The sequence below is a fragment of the Sinocyclocheilus grahami genome, unplaced genomic scaffold, assembly GCF_001515645.1.
Source record: "Sinocyclocheilus grahami isolate Dianchi unplaced genomic scaffold, SAMN03320097.WGS_v1.1 scaffold1198.1, whole genome shotgun sequence".
In the NCBI taxonomy this organism is placed as follows: domain Eukaryota; kingdom Metazoa; phylum Chordata; class Actinopteri; order Cypriniformes; family Cyprinidae; genus Sinocyclocheilus; species Sinocyclocheilus grahami.
The window spans coordinates 41,190-62,913 of NW_015506377.1; the positions used below are offsets into that span (position 1 = coordinate 41,190).

At 36.2% G+C, this 21,724-nt stretch overlaps 1 protein-coding gene across 2 annotated transcripts in view; it reads right to left on the bottom strand.

Annotated features, from left to right (window-relative positions):
* LOC107567930 (nucleolar protein 11-like) overlaps positions 1-21,724 on the bottom strand; it is a 59,017-nt gene that overhangs the window by 32,662 nt on the left and 4,631 nt on the right. For both annotated transcript variants that reach the window (XM_016253732.1, XM_016253731.1), the window contains exons 4-7: positions 15,476-15,624; positions 8,024-8,081; positions 7,762-7,903; positions 7,473-7,676 (exon numbers count right to left, since the gene is read on the bottom strand). In XM_016253732.1, coding sequence (XP_016109218.1) covers positions 7,473-7,676; positions 7,762-7,903; positions 8,024-8,081; positions 15,476-15,624 — 553 coding nt within the window. The remainder of the gene's footprint in view (positions 1-7,472; positions 7,677-7,761; positions 7,904-8,023; positions 8,082-15,475; positions 15,625-21,724) is intronic.

Genomic DNA, 21,724 nt, shown 5'->3' on the forward strand with positions numbered 1-21,724 from the left:
GGTGGAGAGAAGTTAAAAATAAAGTCATTCATGAGAATGTGAAATGTAGGGGTGTGCACTAGTCTTGTGTTTGTGAAAGACTTTCATTGCTCTAGCTCACATTTGTTAATATGTTATTAATTCATAAAGTATATCATTGGTAAGCAGTAATTAATGGGGAAGCATAGGGGTGTGCACTAGTTTTGTGTTTGTGAAAGCCTTACATTGCACTAGCTCACATTTGTTAATATTAGTGCGGTGTTTGATACATCAATACGACAATGTATCGTCACAGAGATTTGAAGATACGAGTATCGATACAGCTGTCTCTATCAATATTGTGGCACGTACGCAGCAATGGGCCGTGCTTAATTTGAATACAAGAACACTGTTTATAATGGAGTAGAAAAGTGTGAGGATTCTAAAAAATAAATGAATAGAGCATAATATAAAGGCTACAACAAGGTTTAATCTGGCCACAGAGGAACACAACTGGGGTTGCCTGATATAAAGAGACGTAATCCCCAAAACAGAGCTTCCCACTTGGTGCAATATGGAAATATCTACCAAGTGTGTTACTTATCTTTGTCAACCTGGCAACCATGTGTGCACGCGCACTCTCTCCACTGTGGATAAATGCGCTTGCTTTCTGAAAACTCATAAGGTTGCAGTTTAGCGACCTCCACTTCAATATTCTATTCTCAGAAAAGTGTAATTCATCAAGTGTTCATTTAAGAGAGAGAGTTTCTCTATTAAAGGGGTCCTATTTTGCTCTTTTACAAAGTCTTGATTTTGTTTTGGGGGTGTACTAGAACATGCTCTCATGCTTGGTGGTTCAAAAAAACGCAATATTTTTCACATAATTTACATTACAATACCTTTCTCCCTAGCTTGGCACAAACGGCTCGATTAGTTCTGGGTTTGATGAAGGCCCACCTTCCAAAAAAAAAAATGTGTTGTGATTTGTTAGCTGTCCCAGTGCGTTGTGATTGGTGAACAGCTTAGACGGTGTTTCAGTACTGCACCGCTCCTTGCCAAAGCAGCAAATTCAGTCCGCTCCGGTATATTTAAGGATGGTGTCAATTAGGCATGGGTCGATTACCGGTTTCAAGGTATACCACGGTTTGAAAAATTCACGGTTTCAAAACCACTAATATTTTCCGTTATACCGTTCTATTGTTGTATGCGCCGTTTTTCATGTCTCCTCAAAGACTGAACGTGTAAGAATCCCTCAGGTTGAGTGCAGTGTAGAGAGTAACACAACTCCTGTTGGTTCGAGCGAGCGGTCAGTCACATGTGTGTAGGATGGCCGAACTTAAGAAGCTGCCCCTGGAACTTACGTGATCGGCAACCGGACGTTTTTTTTTCTCTTATTGCAACTCGTCTCTGTTCTGAACTTGCACAAACTGCGTTGCAATGCAATCTTTAACACAGGCCCGAGACGCTGAAGACGAACGCACCAGAGATCCTGAAGACTGACGCAAAGAGAAAAATACTGTAGCAGGCAGATCACTCACTGTTCATGATGCACAAACTATTGGAAGAAAACCCTCAATACTGATTTGGGGGTTTATATGAATGCGTTTCTGAGGGGAACTGACTGTCTTCAGAAAAGTTTACGTGGTATTTTCTTTTAATCTCGTCTCTGTATAGTTAATATTAAAGCAGTGTTTCAGGCAGCGCTGCTTTGTTTACAGCAGTAACCAAGGGAACACTATCTGGTGTTCCAGAAACGCCTCCTGCTGTCAGAGTGAATATGTGTCTCATTCAGAGCTTCTGCTGTTTGTTTCGTTCAGGCAGGTAGTATAATTTCACAAAGCTAGTCAGAACTATCGTAACTAGTTGTCATTAACTATTGTAGTCTGTTTTTACTTCAAATTGGATTATTATTAAATCAAATTATGTATATGAAATTATATAACTAAAGGATATGAAATTATATAAATTATATGAATTATATAACAAATTAAATAACTGTAATTACAGATTTAAGTTAAATAAATGTCAGTCTTTATTTTTCTTTTTTAGGAAACAAATCAAAGGAAAAAAACAAATTCTACTGTTCCTAATATTCTGTATGTTGCTCAAAAGCAAAATATATTGTGCTCAGCGGGAAAAAGTTTTTTTTTTTACCCAGTCATTTAAAAATAACACATTTTAGAGCTGTAAGGACAATACCGTGAAACTGTGATATTTTTGCTTAAGGTTATCATACCGTCAAAATCTCATACCGGCCCATGCCTAGTGTCAATATTACCATATCAATTTGAGGTTTCCGGTTTCAGACCCCGAAAATATTGAACAAGAGGATCGCGCAGAACCTTTGCATGCACGGATATTGCAAGACATATTAGAGTGGTGACTAGGGTTGGGCCGATAGACAATGGCATTGTCTATCGCCGATGGCTGACAGACATCACGATGTTGAGGCGGCATCGTGACCCCCCACCCCCATACCCCCTGCAATCCGCTGCATCCAAATACCGTTTTCGTTAAGAAAACAACATGTATACAGAACCCAAACCCTTAAATGGAATAAATACGAGATGGGAGGAAAATATATATTTCAATACTTTCTCTCATAGTTATATCATTGGGTAATTATACTGTAGGCCTATATAAATTGTGGGCATCTGTGAGCCGCTATTATGCCTGGCATTGAAACTGCTTTGGAGTGCACAATCGCTTTTTAGTTTCACTTTCACTTTCGAGATTTGCGATCGCACGTACTCTGTTTATACTATGGAGCAGCAGTACTAACTACTTACCACACATTTGACAAGATTAGATGATTTATCAGTGGTGCTCAGAATCTACAAATCATTTGTCATCGTCCTCAGTCATCTCTCCTACTTACTCTGTTTATGCGGTAAGTGAAATTTTATGTACTGTAATGTAACAGGCAACCGTTATTTGTTTTCTGTGCCTTTCTGAATACGGATTCACGCTTCGGGCATCCCCCCACCCCTTGAAAAATAACTGTATTTACCAAGTACAGATAAGTGCAACGGTAATATGTATTATGTTTATTTAAAAAATTCAGAAGGTACTGTAAATATGCATTGCTGTCAATTTGAATAGTTATTTATGAATTACTTTATGTATTACAAAACATGAAGCACTTCTTCGCTATCATCTTGTCTGATGCACTCAACCAACTGTTCTAAACACGCCCCTCCCCACCCCCCAACCATTCAAATTTCCGTAGGCAGGAATTATTTGAATGATATTCTAATTGGCCATTTTGTGACATCACAAAAACCCAGATATTAACGCTGTAGTCCAAACGAGTCATTTGTTGTAGTTCTTGAAAAGGGATTTTTCTATCTCCCTTTGGAGTGGTCTTTGAGATTTGTAACTTTGTATATCTTTTTTTATGCTCAAACATACACACTACAAACTGACTAAAAATCAAAAAGTGAAAGCATAATAGGACCCCTTTAACAGTGAAGCTGTGGCTTTAATTCCTTTAAGGTGTTTTCACACTTGGTCCTTTTCAGGGGTCTGAGCGCAGTTCGCGTGATTTTTGGCCCATATGTGAACACTCCAAACGATCTCAGACCCCTCAGAAGCTAACCAAACCGAGACCATCTCGGGAGGTGGTCTGAGTACAGTTCGCTTTCGGCTAAAGGAACGGTTCGCTAAAAACGTGCGGTGAACACAAATCGGCCCGGGCTCACTTGATTTTTCCATTTGCGAATTCCAATGTAGTCTGGCCATCAGATGTTTCTGTACAAATCAGCTGTTCATAGTGGCTGCTTCTTCTGGCAGATATCTACAAATTGTTCGCTCACAATGTACACTCGTTTACTTTAATTTCAACCGCTTCCAAACTGTGTAAGAGAGATACGGCTCTGCGCCTTGCCAGTTGAAACTTTTTGACACAGGCTACGAGCGTGCACATCCCAGCGGGGGCTAAACTACACTCTTTAGCGTTTATCTTTTTAACTGTCAAAAACACCCATGGTTTTCATAAACACAGTTGGTTTTGTCTCAATCGAATGTAAACATCTGGGAAAGAAATCGCATGTGTAACTGATCTGTGCAGTATGTAGTTCTAGTACAGTAACCTAATATGAGAATAAGTAGAATTTATTATTCATACGATTAATATGCATTTTAATTTTTTTCATTTGATTAGTACATTTCTTACTTAAATGCTGCATTTAAGGATACCTGTACTGTACCTGAAAAATTTAAAGCAGTTTATTATATTTTCTTTTATTTTTCCAGGTTTTTTTTTTCCCATCTCAATGTCAGCATGCCTTTTCCGCTGGTCCTTAAAAAGTCTTAAATTTAATTGTATCATATTTAAGGCCACAAAAAGTACAATGAGGACGGAAAGACAACGGCCACCAAATCTAATAAATTTAGAACTCTTCTAATTTTTATTTTTAAATGTAGAGAGTGCGTTAATTTGTACAATGCTAACCTACCAGCAATGTTAAGATTATTTTTTTTATATATTAGTATGAGGACATTACAATATAAATGTATTAGAATGAGTATATTATTATTTATGGGCTTAAAAACAAGATGCAAACAATCAGAATATTGTACCTGGTGGGGAGTGCCCAAAATAAACATGAAACATATGCCATTACCTATATTGTACTGTGGTATAGTTATGGAGAACCTTCATAATGCATATAGTTAGCAATGGCCCTATAGTATGCAGTGTTTAATAAACAGCTGTTTTATTAAAGTCCCCCTGTAGTGAAAATCAAGTTTTTTTTTAATGTTGTTTATTTGTCTATGTGGTGTTTTTAATATGCTTTTAGACAAACCATGTGCCAATCCATTAATCAACACCATTGCTGAATAGGCATGGGCCGGTATAAGATTTTGACGGTATGATAACCTTAAGCAAAAATATCATGGTTTCACTGTATCACGATATTGTCGTTACAGCTCTAAAATGTGTCATTTTTAAATGACTGGGTTAAAAAAAAAAAAATTATATAATTATATTTTGTTTTTGAGCAACATACAGAATATTAGGAACAGAAGAATGTTTATTTTTTCTTTGATTTGTTTCCTAAAAAGAAGAAAAATAAAGACTGACATCTTTAACTGAAATAAACGAACTTTTCCACGACATTCTAATTCATTGAGATGCACCTGTATAATTTCATAATTTGATTTTATAATATCCCAATTTGAAGCAAAAACAGAATGTTCTGACTAGCTTTGTGATTATACTACATGCATGAACTAAGCAAAAAGCAGGAGCTCTGAATGAGACGCAGATTCACTCTCTGACAGCAGGAGGCTCTTCTGGAACATCAGATACAGTGCTTCCTTGGTTACCGCTGTAAACATAGCAGCACTGCGCTGAAACACTGCTTTATTATGAACTATACAGAGACGAGATGAAAAGAAAATACCATGTAAACTTTTCTGAAGACAGTCAGTTACCCTCAGAAACACATTCATATAAAACCCCAAATCAACATTGAGGATTTTCTTCCAACAGTTTGTGCATCATGAGCAGTGAGTGATCTGCCTGCTACAGTATTTTTCTGTGCGTCCGTCTTCAGGGTCTCTGGCCTGTGTTAACGGGCGTTTACAGATTTCATATTTTCACATAAATTACATTTTGTAAAATGATTGCATTGCAACGCAGTTTGTGTAAGTCCAGAAGAGAGACGAGTTGCAATAAGACAAAAAACAGCCGGTTGCCGATCACATGAGTTCCAGGGGAAGCTCCTTCGGCCATCCTACACACACACGTGACTGACCACGCTCACACCAACAGGAGGAGGAGGGTCATGTTATTCTCTACACTGACTGCACTCAACCTGAGGGATTCCTACACTTTCAGTCTTTGAGGAGACATGAAAACAGCGCATACTGCAGGAACGGTATAACGGAAAATATTAGTGGTTTTGAAACAGTGAAATTTTCAAATCACGGTATACCTTGAAACCGGTAATCGGCCAATGCTTATTGCTGAGATTTTCTCCTTAAAACTGTAGTTTCCCAAAGGCAGTCACAGAAATGCGGTTTGAAACAGCCTTCGGTTTGCTACGTCACAATCCAATAACAAATCACGTCAAGGGATAGATTCCCATCACTAGCATGCAAAATATACCAATACCAGCACAAAACCAAAAATAAATTAGAGCAAAAAACCCATGAAGCCGTGGTTTAATGTGAATTTAGAACCGCTAACTTGCATTATAACCCGTGGCAACAGTGTAAAAGTAGCCTGAGTCAGACCCACCTCTCCCGCATTGGCATCAGCACTTCACACGCGTATGCTCGCGGGCGCGAATTAAGAATCACAAACGGCTGCATTCGAGTCTTCAAGACATTTTAGGACACAACATCGTCAAGTAAGTAACTTTAACGAATGTTACAGTATTCACTGTAGTTGTCCACTAGTAAAAGCCTAGTTTTATCAGTCATTATCCATGTATGCCATTGTTTTGCATTTACTACAGTTCAGTGAGGCGGTGGCTGGTGTGACTGGGTGGAGGTGGGACTAATTTGCATATTCATAGATCAGCGTATAGTAAATGAGGCAAGGGTGTAAGTTACATTCAAGCTATTTTAAGGCATGAGAAAATTTTCACAAGAAAAAACATTTAAATGTCATTTTGATGATCAAAGATAAGTTTCAAGGGATAAAATATTTGACAACAGAGGGACTTTAAATTCTGCTGAGGTGAAATTCAGTGCAGTGTTGTACCATGATATGTATCGTGGCCTCTATATCGGGATACATATCGTACCGTGACTTTGCTGGTGATACACAGCCCTAGTTAATGTTATTAATTCATATAGTATATTAGTAAGCAATAATTAATGGGGGAAAAATAACATTGAAACACTGAATTCAAAATACTGTCTTTGGGTGGGAAAACACAAGGCAACATTAAAGCTTATTTTTTGTTGACTGCAGATGTATAAAATCTCTTTGGAAAAAATACATTTGGAAAGACTGTTGGCACACGATGGATTTTCAAAAGTACATTATACATGACCCAAACTCACAGACCTTGCAGAGATGGAGTTTGCATGGAGCAGCATTTACTACTAAACGAGCTGCTCAGAGACTGAAATCACCAGATCATAAGCTGCTCCTTTTTAAAAGAACACAATGCCACACGTCATACATCCGACTATATAATTAAAATCACAGCCTTTGCAATGTGCTAAATCACACTAAGTAGGGCTGGGCAAAAAAAAAGTTTTTTCGATTAATCATTTTTTTAAATGATGAAGGTTTTCATCAGCCAACTGGTACGTTTCATATACTCGCCAATGCACATGCACCTTTGCCTGTCAAACTAGGATACATCATGCAGTGACTGCATGGACTCTCTTAAAGCATTTTTTTTTATTGTTTTGTGGCAAAGTAAGTGACCTAGTCCATAATGACAGCTTGAATATTGTTAAAACAACAATCAAGATATATATTGTCTGCAATAATGCTGCACACCCCTAGCGAACAGAATGGATTATTTGGTTTGAGGATGAAGAATCACCTTTACAAGGTCCAGCAGATGGGTGGGGGAATCCAACCACAGCTACATGAGCCTCATCAAGCACAACAACAGCACCAGACATCAGTTTTTCTTCCCCAAGAGGAAGACTGAGACATAGGGAGCGAGATAGAGCCAGGACACCTTCAGCTCCTGTAGATGACCTTCTGAGTGGCAACACACTCTCATACACACTGCCATTCAAATCTGAAATAATGCAGAGTAATTGGGTTGTTAGTAGTACAAAACTGTAATTTGGGTCTGATGATAAAATGAATAAAAAGAGACTTACATAAGTACAACAGGTGTATGTTACTACCCCTGCATGTGGCAGAGAAGCTAATAGGTGCAGAGAGACCAGGTTCAGTCTCAAATCTGTGTTTCACAAGAGTGTTGGGGTCAAATCTCTGAATATACAGGCAGTGCTCTCCTCTCTAAAAATAAATAAAATAAAAAAAATAAAAAAAAGTTTATAGCTGGTTTATTAGGTTTCATTCATTATGCACTGATAGTACAAACATCCACCAAGATTCGAAGAGACTTCAGAAAAAAACCTGTTCTGTGCTGAACAAAATGACAAGCTGGTGCTCTGCCTTAACGATAGTGCTCCACCTGTGAAAGGGAATAAACAAGAATCTTACACTTAATTTAAACATCTTGGCATAAATGAGCACTGAATGTCAAGTAGTGAGCGAATGCAGTATTAAAATAGTTAGAATTAACTTCAAAACAACAATACACTGCACAAACCATGCCACTGTTGTAAAGAGAACCCATATTTAAAACTGCAAATAAATATGTGTTCTAGGGCTGTGATGGTGGCAGATTTTTACCACCGCGGTGGTAATGGACCAACTACCGTCGGTGGCGCAGTGTTGTAGTATATATATAATTTATATTAATTATATATATAAAAATTATATATGAAACTCAGGGCTGCCAACTTTTGAGTTCAACTTGGAGTGAGAATTCCCACAGTGGTTTGGGTGGGGTTTTATTTTTATATATATACATAAATATAAATATAATATTATATACATAAATATATATATATATATATAAATAAATGTAATCCGTTACTAATTCCAAATGACATGACAAAAATTGTAGTTAGTAACGTAATCCACATTTTAGGTAAATTAGATTACTTTCAACCTAACTTGTTTTTCCACATTGATTTAAAATAAGATAATCTTGTACAATATTGGTATAAAAATACAAAGTGTAACAAAATATATTCCATTTGTTGTCATCACCAACATGCATTAAACACTATATTACGTCAAGGTTTCCCAAACTGGGTTTGTGAAGGAACTGCAGGGGATTTATGCGTTTAATGAAAAGCGAATTATTAATTAAATCATAAAAATGTTAAGTTTAACAATTTTAAAATGAACAAAATAAAACACTTACTGAAAAATTTAATATTATATTTGTTTACCTGCATGTCATGTGATCATTAAAGAAAGTGTCACAGAACCAATGAATTTGCAAATGTGATAGGCCTACTTCATTATTAAAATATATATTTTTTTAAATTTCAGGTGTACTTCAAGTAAATATATTAGGTGACAGAGGTTCAGGTGACAAAAAACTGGTGAATTTGTGCATTTTAATGCGTTTCAAATAGTCAAATGCTGTGTAGCCACCTGACTAATGACTGATCTCTGTGTGAAGGTTCTGAAAACCAGAAGATTTCTGACTGTATATACAGGTGCATCTCAATCAATTAGCATGTCATGGAAAAGTTCATTTATTTCAGTAATTCAACTCAAATTGTGAAACTCGTGTATTAAATAAATTAAATGCACACAGACTGAAGTAGTTTAAGTCTTTGGTTCTTTTAATTGTGATTATTTTGGCTCACATTTAACAAAAACCCACCAATTCACTATCTCAACAAATTAGAATACTTCATAAGACCAATAAAAAAACATTTTTAGTGAATTGTTGGCCTTCTGGAAAGTATGTTAATTTACTGTACATGTACTCAATACTTGGTAGGGGCTCCTTTTGCTTTAATTACGGCCTCAATTCGGCGTGGCATGGAGGTGATCAGTTTGTGGCACTGCTGAGGTGGTTGGAAGCCCAGGTTTCTTTGACAGTGGGCTTCAGCTCATCTGCATTTTGACACAGGGTTTCTGCAGACTTGAACAAGTTAAATTTAAGACTTTAAGACCTTTTTAATACCACCTTATATGAAATTTAAGACCTAAACCTGTAATGGAATTACACATTTTATTACATACATATATGTAATATTTAATGTGCATAAATTAAAAAGAAAACAAAATATCAATGCTGTAATAAATTGTATTTATTACTATGATATACAGTGAACTTTTCATGTCAGCAGACAATATTCCATACAAAATTTCCCCATAAAATAACTGCATCACTGAGATTTTTGGTGGAGTAAACAATTTATTCTGAAGCAAAATTTTCATCAGTGTTCTATCAGCTTTTACATACTTAAATCTGCATATTTACATTTACAAAGGCCTATTTAATACTGATATTTGAAATAAAAAAAATGAAAAGATACTTTAAATGTGAAATTAAAACTGCCAGTAGGTGGCAGTAAGTCACTGTTAAGTGAGTCATTGCGATTGAACCGAATCATTTAAACGAGTGATTCATTCGGGAACAAAACGCCATCATGTTACTCAGAGACGTAAAACAGCGCTGTGGCTTTCTTTGGAATTATTTTTGTTGGCGAAATGGTGCAAAAACAGGCAATAGGGTGTCTAAAACGTAAGTCTCTTAATAAAACTTCTAGTTTATCGAACTGTTGTAAAAAAAAAATCAATATCACATTTGTATATGGTAATTTTTGGAGAAAAAAAGGCACTCTTCCGTGTGAACTTGAGTATAAATATACATTATTTTCTGCGACCCATGTCTTGAATTTATGATCATTCTGAATGTATTTTAATAGACTGAATCATGCAGTGATCAGGCAGAGCGCACTGCAAATGCGCACGTGCACTAGACTTCACGTAATGCGTGCACTCTGTAGGTGTTTTGAATGTTTTTTTTGCATCGTGAGAATATTGAGTAAAATAGCTCACTTGTCATGGTGTTATTTAACTAGATCATGTTATGAATAAACTAAACATTTTGAATTTTTACCTCAGTGTGTTTCTTCTGAGTTTATGTGTGCCATCACGCTCGTTTGTTCTGAAGTCTCGAGACAAACAGAGTGAGCCTCAGCGGGAGCTTGTATTCTGTGTTCTGCTAACTTACTGCAATTCTCTCTGATGACGCAGTAATTACCGCGGGTCTGTCCAATGATTGTAAAGTCATTAGGTCCGTCAGACTGAAGATATTTTAGCGGTAATGAGACCAAAAATAATTAAGATTCTCTATGGGGTTCAGGTCTGGTGAGTTTGCTGGCCAGTCAAGCACACCAACACCATGGTCATTTAACCAACTTTTGGTGCTTTTGGCAGCGTGGTCCTTGTGAAGGGTGTCAATGATTGTCTTCTGGACAACTGTCAGATCAGCAGTCTTCCCCATGATTGTGTAGCCTAGTGAACCAAACTGGGAGACCATTTTGAAGGCTCAGGAAACCTTTGCAGGTGTTTTGAGTTGATTAGCTGATTGGCATGTCACCATATTCTAATTTGTTGAGATAGTGAATTGGTGGGTTTTTGTTAAATGTGAGCCAAAATCATCACAATTAAAAGAACCAAAGACTTAAACTAGTTCAGTCTGTGTGCACTGAATTTAATACACGAGTTTCACAATTTGAGTTGAATTACTGAAATAAACGAACTTTTCCACGACATTCTAATTTATTGAGATGCACCTGTAAGCAGTGGGTTGCTTGTTATAGATTGTGCGACGTCACGTGCACTACTGCCGGTGGCAATAGACGCGGTTGTCACGGCGACCATCACAGCCCTAATGTGCTCAAAATTGTGTTTTTGTCTTACCCCGATTCACTATGGTAAATCTACAGGAAATTCCAGGCTTATATCATTGCAACCTTTTTTTGCAACATGACATATCTGCTCTGACATTGTGACCACCAGTAATCACAGGGATTTCTCAAACCATCAGATTCGACTGTGCAAAAAGAGCAGTGCTAAAGCACAATTGATAGAAACACTCCACTAAAAGATCTACAAGAACAGTAATGTGGAAATTGTTTAAGTACAGATGGTGATAGAGAAGCCAAAGTCTCAGTGTCTGTTCAGCCAGGATCAGATTTTGTTTGCCTTGTATTGTTTTGTTTGTTCTGAGGATAAGGTCCAACACCGTAGAGTCTGATAGGATGCACTGCCTTTGATGTAGGGTTGGGTGATAAAAAAATAACAGTAATTATCACGACAATTTTCCTTGATATAATTATAGCAAAAGATTGATAAATGTCTTTCGATCGATAAATGTTTACACACCATGCACACAATACTGCACATGCATGTTGCAGACAGTCACACTGGTGCCAATACCAATTTACCTAACAGATAAGTGTTGCCATTTCTGTTGCGTATGGGAAACATTAAACAGCAAACACACCAAAAGCAGAACAAAAAAGCGCTACTTGTTTGAACCATGCCACAAAGACTATAACAGCTCGGCCCAAAACACCAAGCAAATGCATTTACTCTCTAACCATCTCACGTCCACTAAACAGTGCTGTGAGATCCAGTGAAAAGCATTCAAGCTAGGCACAGAGTTCTGATACAAACCACAAATGTCTCAGTGATATAAACTAATTTAAAGCCAGATGTAACAGCACTGACATTCTCAACAATGCTGTGGAAAACAGGGCAAACATTGTTACAATTCAACAATCTAGTTAGAACACATTTTAATCCACAAATCACCAACACTTACCATGGATTTACTGTAGGAACACTAACTTGTAGGTTATTTTGGCAGAAATGTGGGATATTCAATCGAATTAGACTATTTTATTAATGTAAAAATTAAATGTATAAAAGGAGTTATGGGAAATAAAGCATTTTTGTTATTAATATTAGCTGTTTCTGTGCATTTTCTTAAATGCCATAAAAACAATAGTTACTTTTAACTAGGGGTGGGGGAAAAATCGATACAGCATAGTATCGCAATATTTTCTGCGGCAATACTGTATCGGCAATACTGTATGGATACACGGACACCAAGTATCGATCTTTTATTATACTATTTGGTAGAATAATAAAATTATTATTTTTTACAATCCACTAGATGGTGGTGTTGAGTTTATTTCTGGTGAGGTCAGCTGGGTCACCTTCAGCATGCAGTAAGTTAGTAAAATAAAAAGGCGGCATCGCAGAAAGTTATCAGGAAAGCGTAAAGTTATCAGGAAAGCCCCATCCGCGTTTAAATCGGATGTATGGACTTACTTCGGATTTGTAAACAAGGAGGGGATGCAAGTAGGGATGCACCGAAAATATAGGCTACATATAATAATAATAATATATATGGCGCGCCGCGTCGCGCCCTGCCCTTCAGTGATCAGCGTGCATGTTTCACTCTCCTCGTCACTGCGCGGTTTGACGCTCCGCTCAGTATTCCGATCTATGAATGTGCGTTCTGCTCAGTATTCCGATCTATGAATGTGCGTTCCGCTCGTGCACCGCTCATGCTCAACGGAAAAGCAAAGTCCGCTCAAATAACGCACTGACAGGAAATTTCTATGCAGTATACTTGTTCCGGTTTGCAGTAGCGCTACTGTGCTGTAACATGGTGTAGGCTAGTTCAGCTGTACTGGGCAACGCTGCTAAAATGATGCTACCTTCAGTGACGCAATGCTCTGCTCATATGCTCTGATAATAATAGCTTTGTAGGACTATACATTATTTAGATAATTAAAAAAAAAACTTATATCTGATTCTGTTACATAGAAGTGAATAAAAATAATATTGATATTTAATATTAAGGTAACATTTCAATTAGGTTACATTAGTTAATGTATTAACTATCATGAACGAACAATTAACAAAACATTACAGTATTTATTAATCTTTCTTAATGTTAATTAATGAGAATACAGTTATTCACTGTTAGTTCATGTTAATTCAGAGTGCAGTAACTGTTAACAAGCACAACTGTTGATTTTAATAATACATTAGTAAATGTTGCAATTCATTAAAGGGGTCATATGATGTTGCTAAAAAGAACATTATTTTGTGCATTTGGTGTAATGCAACATGTTTATGCGGTTTAAGGTTCAAAAAACACATTGTTTTCCACATAATGTACATTATTGTTTCTCCTCTATGCCCCGCCTTTCTGAAATGCGTCGATTTTTACAAAGCTCATTGGTCTGAAAAGCGAGGTGTGCTCTGATTGGCCAGCTATCCAGTGTGTTGTGATTGGCTGAATACCTCAAGCGTGTGACAAATGTTACGCCCCTTACCATACTGTGTTTCCATCATACAGTCTATGGTTTCCATGTGTCCCGGCGCGACGAGACAAAACCAATAAAACCCATTACAAGCGAGGCATTTGTTGCATCCAGTGGGGACATAATTACTGATTGTAATGACTTATACTGTGTTTTTACAGTTTGCATTGCATATTGCGCCGCGTAAACATAAAATCATGTCTGCATTTGTGATCGGAGAAATTACAATAAGCGCTACTCTACACTGCTCAAACTCGCGTTTGAATCATCAGTGGCAAATTCTTTAAATATAAAAAACGTACTTACGTGAGTCAGAAGCGCCAGACTGTCCTTGCAAAGTTGGAACTGCCCCACTTTATAGAAACATTATGTCCTATTTTGGAAGGCCAAACAAAGTAGTTTCGCTTTCACAATGAAACACACAGCGTATCCACAACATGGTGGTGGCGGCAACAATACTACAGCGAGAATAAAAGTTACACCTTCTTTCTTTGCGTGAACATTTGGGCTAAATCTTCCCACACAGTGACGTAGACATGTGGGGCGTGTTTAAACGAGGCGTTTTAGGAGGGCATGGACAAGTCTTAACTTTTATAAAGAATATCTCTTGGATTTGAGTCTTTAGTCTTTGCAACTTTACAGATCTTCTTTATGCACCAAGAGCTTGTAACACTCCAAAGAGAAAGGAAAAATTGAAATTGCATCATATGACCCCTTTAACTATAGTTAATGTTAACTAATGAACCTTATTGTAAAGTGTTACCAATATGAATATAAATTCTGTCCAGTTTTATTTTGTTACTTTCAGTAAATGTGTGGTTATTTTATTGGCTTGTGTTATTTTAAATTCAGTATCATTAAAATCTAGTTAAATTTAAAAAGTCTTACAAAATTACATAATAGAAACGGTTGCCGTTTTGGCCCAGAATTTTCATTTCGGTGCATCTCTAGATGTAAGACTACATGTTTTATTTAATTTAAATTTCACAGTAATTTACTTTCAAATGCCCCAATTGCTGAAGGGTCTGCACAACTTTTTTGTACAAGTTTTTGTACAAGCATCATGATAATATCGTATCGTGAGGCTTCTGGTGATTCCCACCCCTACTATTAACCATGGTAGTGAGGTGCAATGCGTGATTTTCTAAAAGACAAAACATGTACTATTAATTTGTGAAAGAGCAGTCTGATGAGAAAACTATGGTTTCACCATCTTCCACTCGGAATCAAAAATCTGCTTTTATACTTGAAATAAATAAATATGACATTTATCATGCTAATTATCGAAATTGACCGATATTAACAACTTTGTGATAATATATTTGGCCATATCTCTCAGCCCTACTTTAAAAAAAAAAAGTTTTCCCCTTCCCTTTAAGTTATGTGCAGTTTTTACATTATGTGCAGTTTTTACATTATGAGTTGCTACACATCCTGAATATACACAATGACTTGGTTAGTTGTTTTTCTCATCTTGAATTTAATAGTTTTGTGCCTGCTGTTCACAGCCCCATCAGAACAAACCTATTTATAGGCTATGACTCACCAACTGAAAACCCCAGCCAGTAAGTTTTCAGAACTCAATTTAATAATATAAAGCCATACTTAAAAAGGATGTTATAGTCAGAAGTCTGTGATCTCTGACCTGATAATCTCATCCTCTGCCAAAACATGCTCTATGGGCTGTTGTGGTGAAGCAAGCAGTAAGTCCAGGAACCTGACAGCCCCACAACAAAACAGCACCACCGGCTCAGAGTCAGTAGCTGACAGCACTCTGAGAACATCAGCTGAAACCTGAAAAAAGTCCAAAAAAACATCTTAGATACTAAAGTTCAAATGTTACACTTGGCATTAACATCAGTTTCCGACAATTTATTTGAAATGGTATAATTGGAGTCCAAAATGTTTTTGAAATAGTCCACTTCAACATTTGGAGGTGTTCAAAAATGCAAGTAGCCACATTGATTTTGCAGTGTAAATGTCAATCATTTGCCTGACCAAAACAGCTTTTTCCTAGAGAAATCAAATAACAGGGTCTAAGGCACACCTCAGTAGTCAAATAACACAACTCAACCAGAAGTCACTAAATTTGGCTAATTTAAAAAAAAAAAAAAGATTGAAATTTGATGAAATAAAACACGTGTTGAATAATTATGAGGTCTCAAAAAAAAAAAAAAAGACACGTATAGAATTATGAGGTCTCAAATTGCCATTTTCTGTGAATTTTCTAAGAATGAGTAACCACAAAGTTTGACAAAAACAAAAAACTGTAGAGCCATCTGAATTAGATTCATAACTGACCAATTCTGCAACATCGACTGAAACACTGAACTGATTAGAGCTGAACTGTTAATTTCGTTGACTAATAATGTCATGATGTGTCAACAACATTTTTTCACAGATGAAAGCAAGATGATAAAATAACTCTTTCTGAATGACAAAAACAATCACAAAAATCTATTGACATTTGTCAATGAATTAAAACTAGACGAAAATGTTAGGGAGGGACATCTGGACAGAGATCCAGTCACAATGAATCTCCTGCATGGAAAGGAGGGTAGATGCACACATTTGAATTGTAGGCTAACTCTCTGATCATAAGCTTACATACACTTGCTGCACGTCTCATAAAACATAAAAAATGCCAGCGCCTGGGAGTAAGAAAGTGCAGACATGGATAAATTTGATAATTGTGACGTGAAAGAGCACTTAATTCGGTTCACACAGCCGAATCCTGCACAAAAGCACCTCTCAAACAGTGCACGATTACTGAATCCAGTTCTCTCTTAACGGAGAGAAAACACAAAATTATCTCAAATTGTCAGTTTTGACAAGTATTGACAAACACAGCCGGTTACGTCTTAATTGAATGTAAACTGTTGGGAGAATATCGGATGTGTGCACCAGTATATTGAATCCATGTGCATTCAGTTTTAAAGGGACAACAGACTAATTTAGCTGCTGTTGTCTGTGTCCTTATTCTTAATGAATCAACAAAAGAAGAAAAGAAAAAAAATCACTGCTCTTGAATGAATCACTTTAGTAGCCCTAATAAGGATTAATCCAATTTTAATTTATATGTATGCTTGAAAGAATGAAGGATGGATGTTGTATGGAAATTGTTATAAAGAATGCATTTTATATAACCATTGGTATTTTATTTGGCATTTCAAAAGAGGACCATGTTCTTGTTTCTTTATGAAAAGAGGTTTTATTTAATTTTGAGACAAAGACACGTTTCGTGTCAAAGCACTTAAATGTGTCTACATTGATTGTATGTTCAAATCATTCATATTACCAGATGTTTTCTCCATAATGAGTTTGGAAATTTTAGAGAAATGCTTAATAAATGCATTACACTGTAACTAAACCCATTAGATTTTAGTTGACTAAATCTACTGTAGATTTAGTCGACTAAAAAGTCTTGTGATATTTAGTTGACTAAAACTAGACTAAGACTAAAACAATTCAGATAACTAATACATGACTAAAACTAAATGGCATTTTAGTTCAAAGACTATTACTACAACTAAATCAAAATCTGCTGTCAAAATGAACACTGGAGCTGAATGACACCTTTGTCTTCTATAAAGCTGGTTACAGATGAATTGAACTTGATCCATAATTGATGAACTTTACAGTTATTAATCTTAACCAAAACTGACTTGAGCTGATTAATAACAATCGTCTTTTTAGACCTGCTAGAATTTGAATGCGTCTCATATTTGAAGTTTTTAATGCCGATTTTTTAATTTTCCCGTTTATTACTGTAAAGCTGCTTTATAAGAGTTTGTATTGTATAAAGCGCAATATAAAGTAACAGACTATTTACTCCCCCCCAGGCTGTTTACACACTGCAAGGCTTGATTAACAGATCCAATCTTTTAACCATATAATTTTTTGGACTGCCTATTTATAATACACTTAAGACACGACTTGAATCCGACATCAAAAATCTGATTTTTATGCCAGTGTAAACGCAGCCCTAGTGTTGTTTTCAAACCAAATTCTGGGTTGCTTATTACCTAACCTTATGGTGCCTTCAGAACACATGGAATATACAGCATGGGTCACTTGGGAGTATTTTATAATACTTTAAGCTTGAAGGTGGTCACTGGTCACATTCAGTGTCATTAAATAAGCACAAGCAGGACATTTTCTTAAATTTCTCATTTTGTGTTACAAAAAGAAAATTATTAGGAATGCACCGAATGTTCGGCAACGGAAATTATTCGGCTGAAAATAGCACAAAAAAAAGTGAAAAGACCAAATAAATTGTACCGAACAATCATGTGACGGGATTAAACAGAGGAGCGCAAATATGTCTGCAGTGTTGAAGCATTTAAAAGTGTCCGAGACAGACGCAAAAATCATTACAAACACCGACAGCGAGAGACTGTTTAGTATTGCATCGCATGTCTCCGATGAGAAGTGGAAAGGGTGGTTGTTGCTGGTTACTGTATGATGACTTAAATCGCGAAATGCCCTTAAACAATTAAATAAACGGCAGAACATTGTGTTTTCTAATACACGCGTGAATTGCATGTATTCAAACTGCACGAGCTCGCGGTGCCAGGGTTCAAAGTCCAAAGTGCGAGGAAAATCTGCACTGAAATCGTGTTACTTGTCAGTTGCTCAGTAACATTTTAATGAATTTTTACAAGGCATGTGACAAGGCGATACGTGCAACAAACGTTTTACCAAATTCGTAATGAAAATAATTTAGAAATCTGCTGTCAACAAAAAGAAGCACTGAGGTCTTCCTGCGGGTTTTTGCCAAAATAAAAGCTGAGAAAAAGCAAGAACTCAGTCAACATTAATAAATATTATTGTAATTTCTACTGTTGTTCTGTAAAATTAAATTAAAAAGACAATAATGATAATAATAATAATAACAACAGTTCTATTAATACATTTATTATAGCATTCACACAGTGTTCAGATCTGTAATATTTTCTAATGCTTTAAAAGAAGTCTATTCTGCTCAGCAAGGCTGCATTTATTTGTACAGTAAAAAATACATGCCTGATTCAAGAAGGGGGTCTCAAAAATGGCCAAAAACTTTTGTTTTACTAACTTATTAATTTTAAGTTAAATTGTATTATATTGATATAATGTCTGCTAGAATGTTAAAAAATTTTCAGTGTTAAGTAAACATTTTGAAAGCACATTTTGGCTATTTAATTTATGCAATGGTGAAAAAAAAATAGCAAAATGGGGGGAAAATGTGAAAAACCGTGTTTGGTATTCGGCCTTCGGCCCAGTGTTTCATTTTGTTCGGCTTCGGCAAAGAACATTTATTTCGGTGCATCCCTAAAAATCATCATACCACTTGAACACCACCTGAGTGAGTAGCTAAATAATACCTGACCTTTCATATTTTTCCTCTATAAGATGGCCAAATATATTAGCTGTGTTTACACTGACCTTAGTAATCTGTAAGAAATCTGATTTAGAAATTACAATAACATTTATTAATGTTGACTGAGTTCTTGCTTTTTCTCAGCTTTTATTTTGGCAAAAACCCGCAGGAAGACCTCAGTGCTTCTTTTTGTTGACAGCAGATTTCTAAATTTTCATTATGAATTTGGTAAAACGTTTGTTGCACGTATCGCTTTGTCACACGCCTTGTAAAAATTCATTAAAATGTTACTGAGCAACTGACAAGTAACAATTTCAGTGCAGATTTTCCTCGCACTTTGGACTTTGAACCCTGGCTCGTGCAGTTTGAATACATGCAAAACTGTAATCGGACTAGTAACAGTCAGAATAAAAGTCACACGTTTCCACGTCAATTAGAATGAATTGGTCAAATCTATAAAATTCGGATTGTAAAGTATGGTTTAAACTAGGGCTGGGCCGATAGACGATGCCATCGTTTGGTATCGATAATTATTGACTTTTTATATAGCCTTTTTTAAAACAAAAAACAATAGAAAAAAAAAAAGTTTAAATTTAACCACTATATTTATAATTAACAATTTATTGAGACAAACAACACTTTTTTTGTTTTAACAATCAAACAATAAAAATTAAACAAATATCTAATTTCTAATGTTTTATATGCAGATTAAATAGGTCTTTATTGTATAGGTCCAATTGTCTCCCGAGACCACAGGAGGGCGCAATGAGCAAAAATAATAATGCAGCGAATTTAAATTGTCAACACAAGGAAGTAACTATAAAAATGTGCATTACGTCTAAATTAATAATCAAATATAATTTCATAAATTGCATAAACAATTATGAACAAAACAGCATCATGTATTTATGCATTGCTTAATCCAAAGAGCCGAAGCGCAGACCGCATTTAAAAACATATGAGACGCAGTGAAAAGGAATAAACCTCCACAAATTTGTGATGCGTTTTCTAAAAGTTTAAACTGTTTTAACTTTGCATGGCTTTCTATATATCTCTTCTGTGAGACACGAGTGCAGCAGTCATATTTGTCAGTCTAAAAAATGTGCTGAATATGCATTCTGTGTGAATGGCTTGGTTTCGGTTTTAACCCATTCAAGATCTTCTCCGCATTAAGCTTCTATATTTCTCTAATATTTTGAATGAATAAGGCAGCAGCGGAGCATCTTGTGGGCTAGACTAACAAAACATTAAAATGCAATAACGTCACTTACATCATGACCACATCTCGCGCGCCACTGATGATGCTCCCTGATGCACACCTAACATTCAAATGCAAATATTTATTTTAGACTAATATTCATTCACAATCTCCTCATCACAGGCAGGCACAGCACTCATTTCAGCATGTGTTCGTGTTTGTGTGCTGTATGCATCACTCATAGTACGTGCCTATATCGTGCGCTATATTGAAAAATTTATCATCGATATCGAAGAAGGTGTACCGTCGATAAATATCGATACCGTTTTATCGTCCAGGCCTAAACTACATATATATTTCGGCATCAGGGAGCCGCTATCATACCTGGCATTTAAACAGGCATTGTGCTTTAGAATGCACGATCGCTTTTATTCACTTTCGAGATTCGCGATCGCACATACTCTGTTTATACTATGGAGCGGCAGTCCTTGCCACACATTTTACAAGATTGTATGTCAGTGGTACTGAGAATCTGCAAATCATTTTTACTGTACTGTAATGTAACAGGCAACCGTTACACCGTGTCTACACCAGACGCGTCACGCCGTGCCACATCAGCTAAAGTCTGTCTACACTGGACGCGACAAAGCGACCGTTGAAAATCATCTGAAATTTGTGTCAGCACATCATAAATAGAACGTGGCAGCAGTTTACTGTCGGGGATTTGTCATGTTGCGCCGCATCCAGTGTAGACAGCATCACTGATTATAAAGAGTTTTATAGACTGATCTATATATAATAAATCTCGATTATAGATCAGTGTTTCTATAACATTTTATTGCTCGCATCCGGTGTAGACACGGTGTTAAGAATTGTGTTTTTCCTTATAAGGATTCATGCTTCAGGCACACCCCCTAACTCTTAAAGAAATTTTATTTCACCATTTACAGGGTATCTGCAGAATTTAAAAAAATTAATTTAAAGCAATTTATGACCCTTTTTACGAGCTGCACAAGTAAAATGAACACCGTATAAGTGTTTAAATTTTATAAATTTTGTGTTTTGCAAAGTTTGCTGCTTCAGTATTTGTAGATTTTCCCACATGTTTCTATGGTATACTGAAAAACAATTATAAGCATATAAATTTTAAAGGTGTTTATTGGCAAAAAAATATAATGAGTCAATATTTACAGTGTTGACCCTTGTTCTTTATAATCTCTGCAATTCGCTCTGGCATGCTGGATATTAGCTTCTGTGCCAAATCCTGACTGATGGCGATCCATTCTTGCCTTATTAGTTCTCAGAGTTGATCACAATTTGTGGGCTTCTGCTTG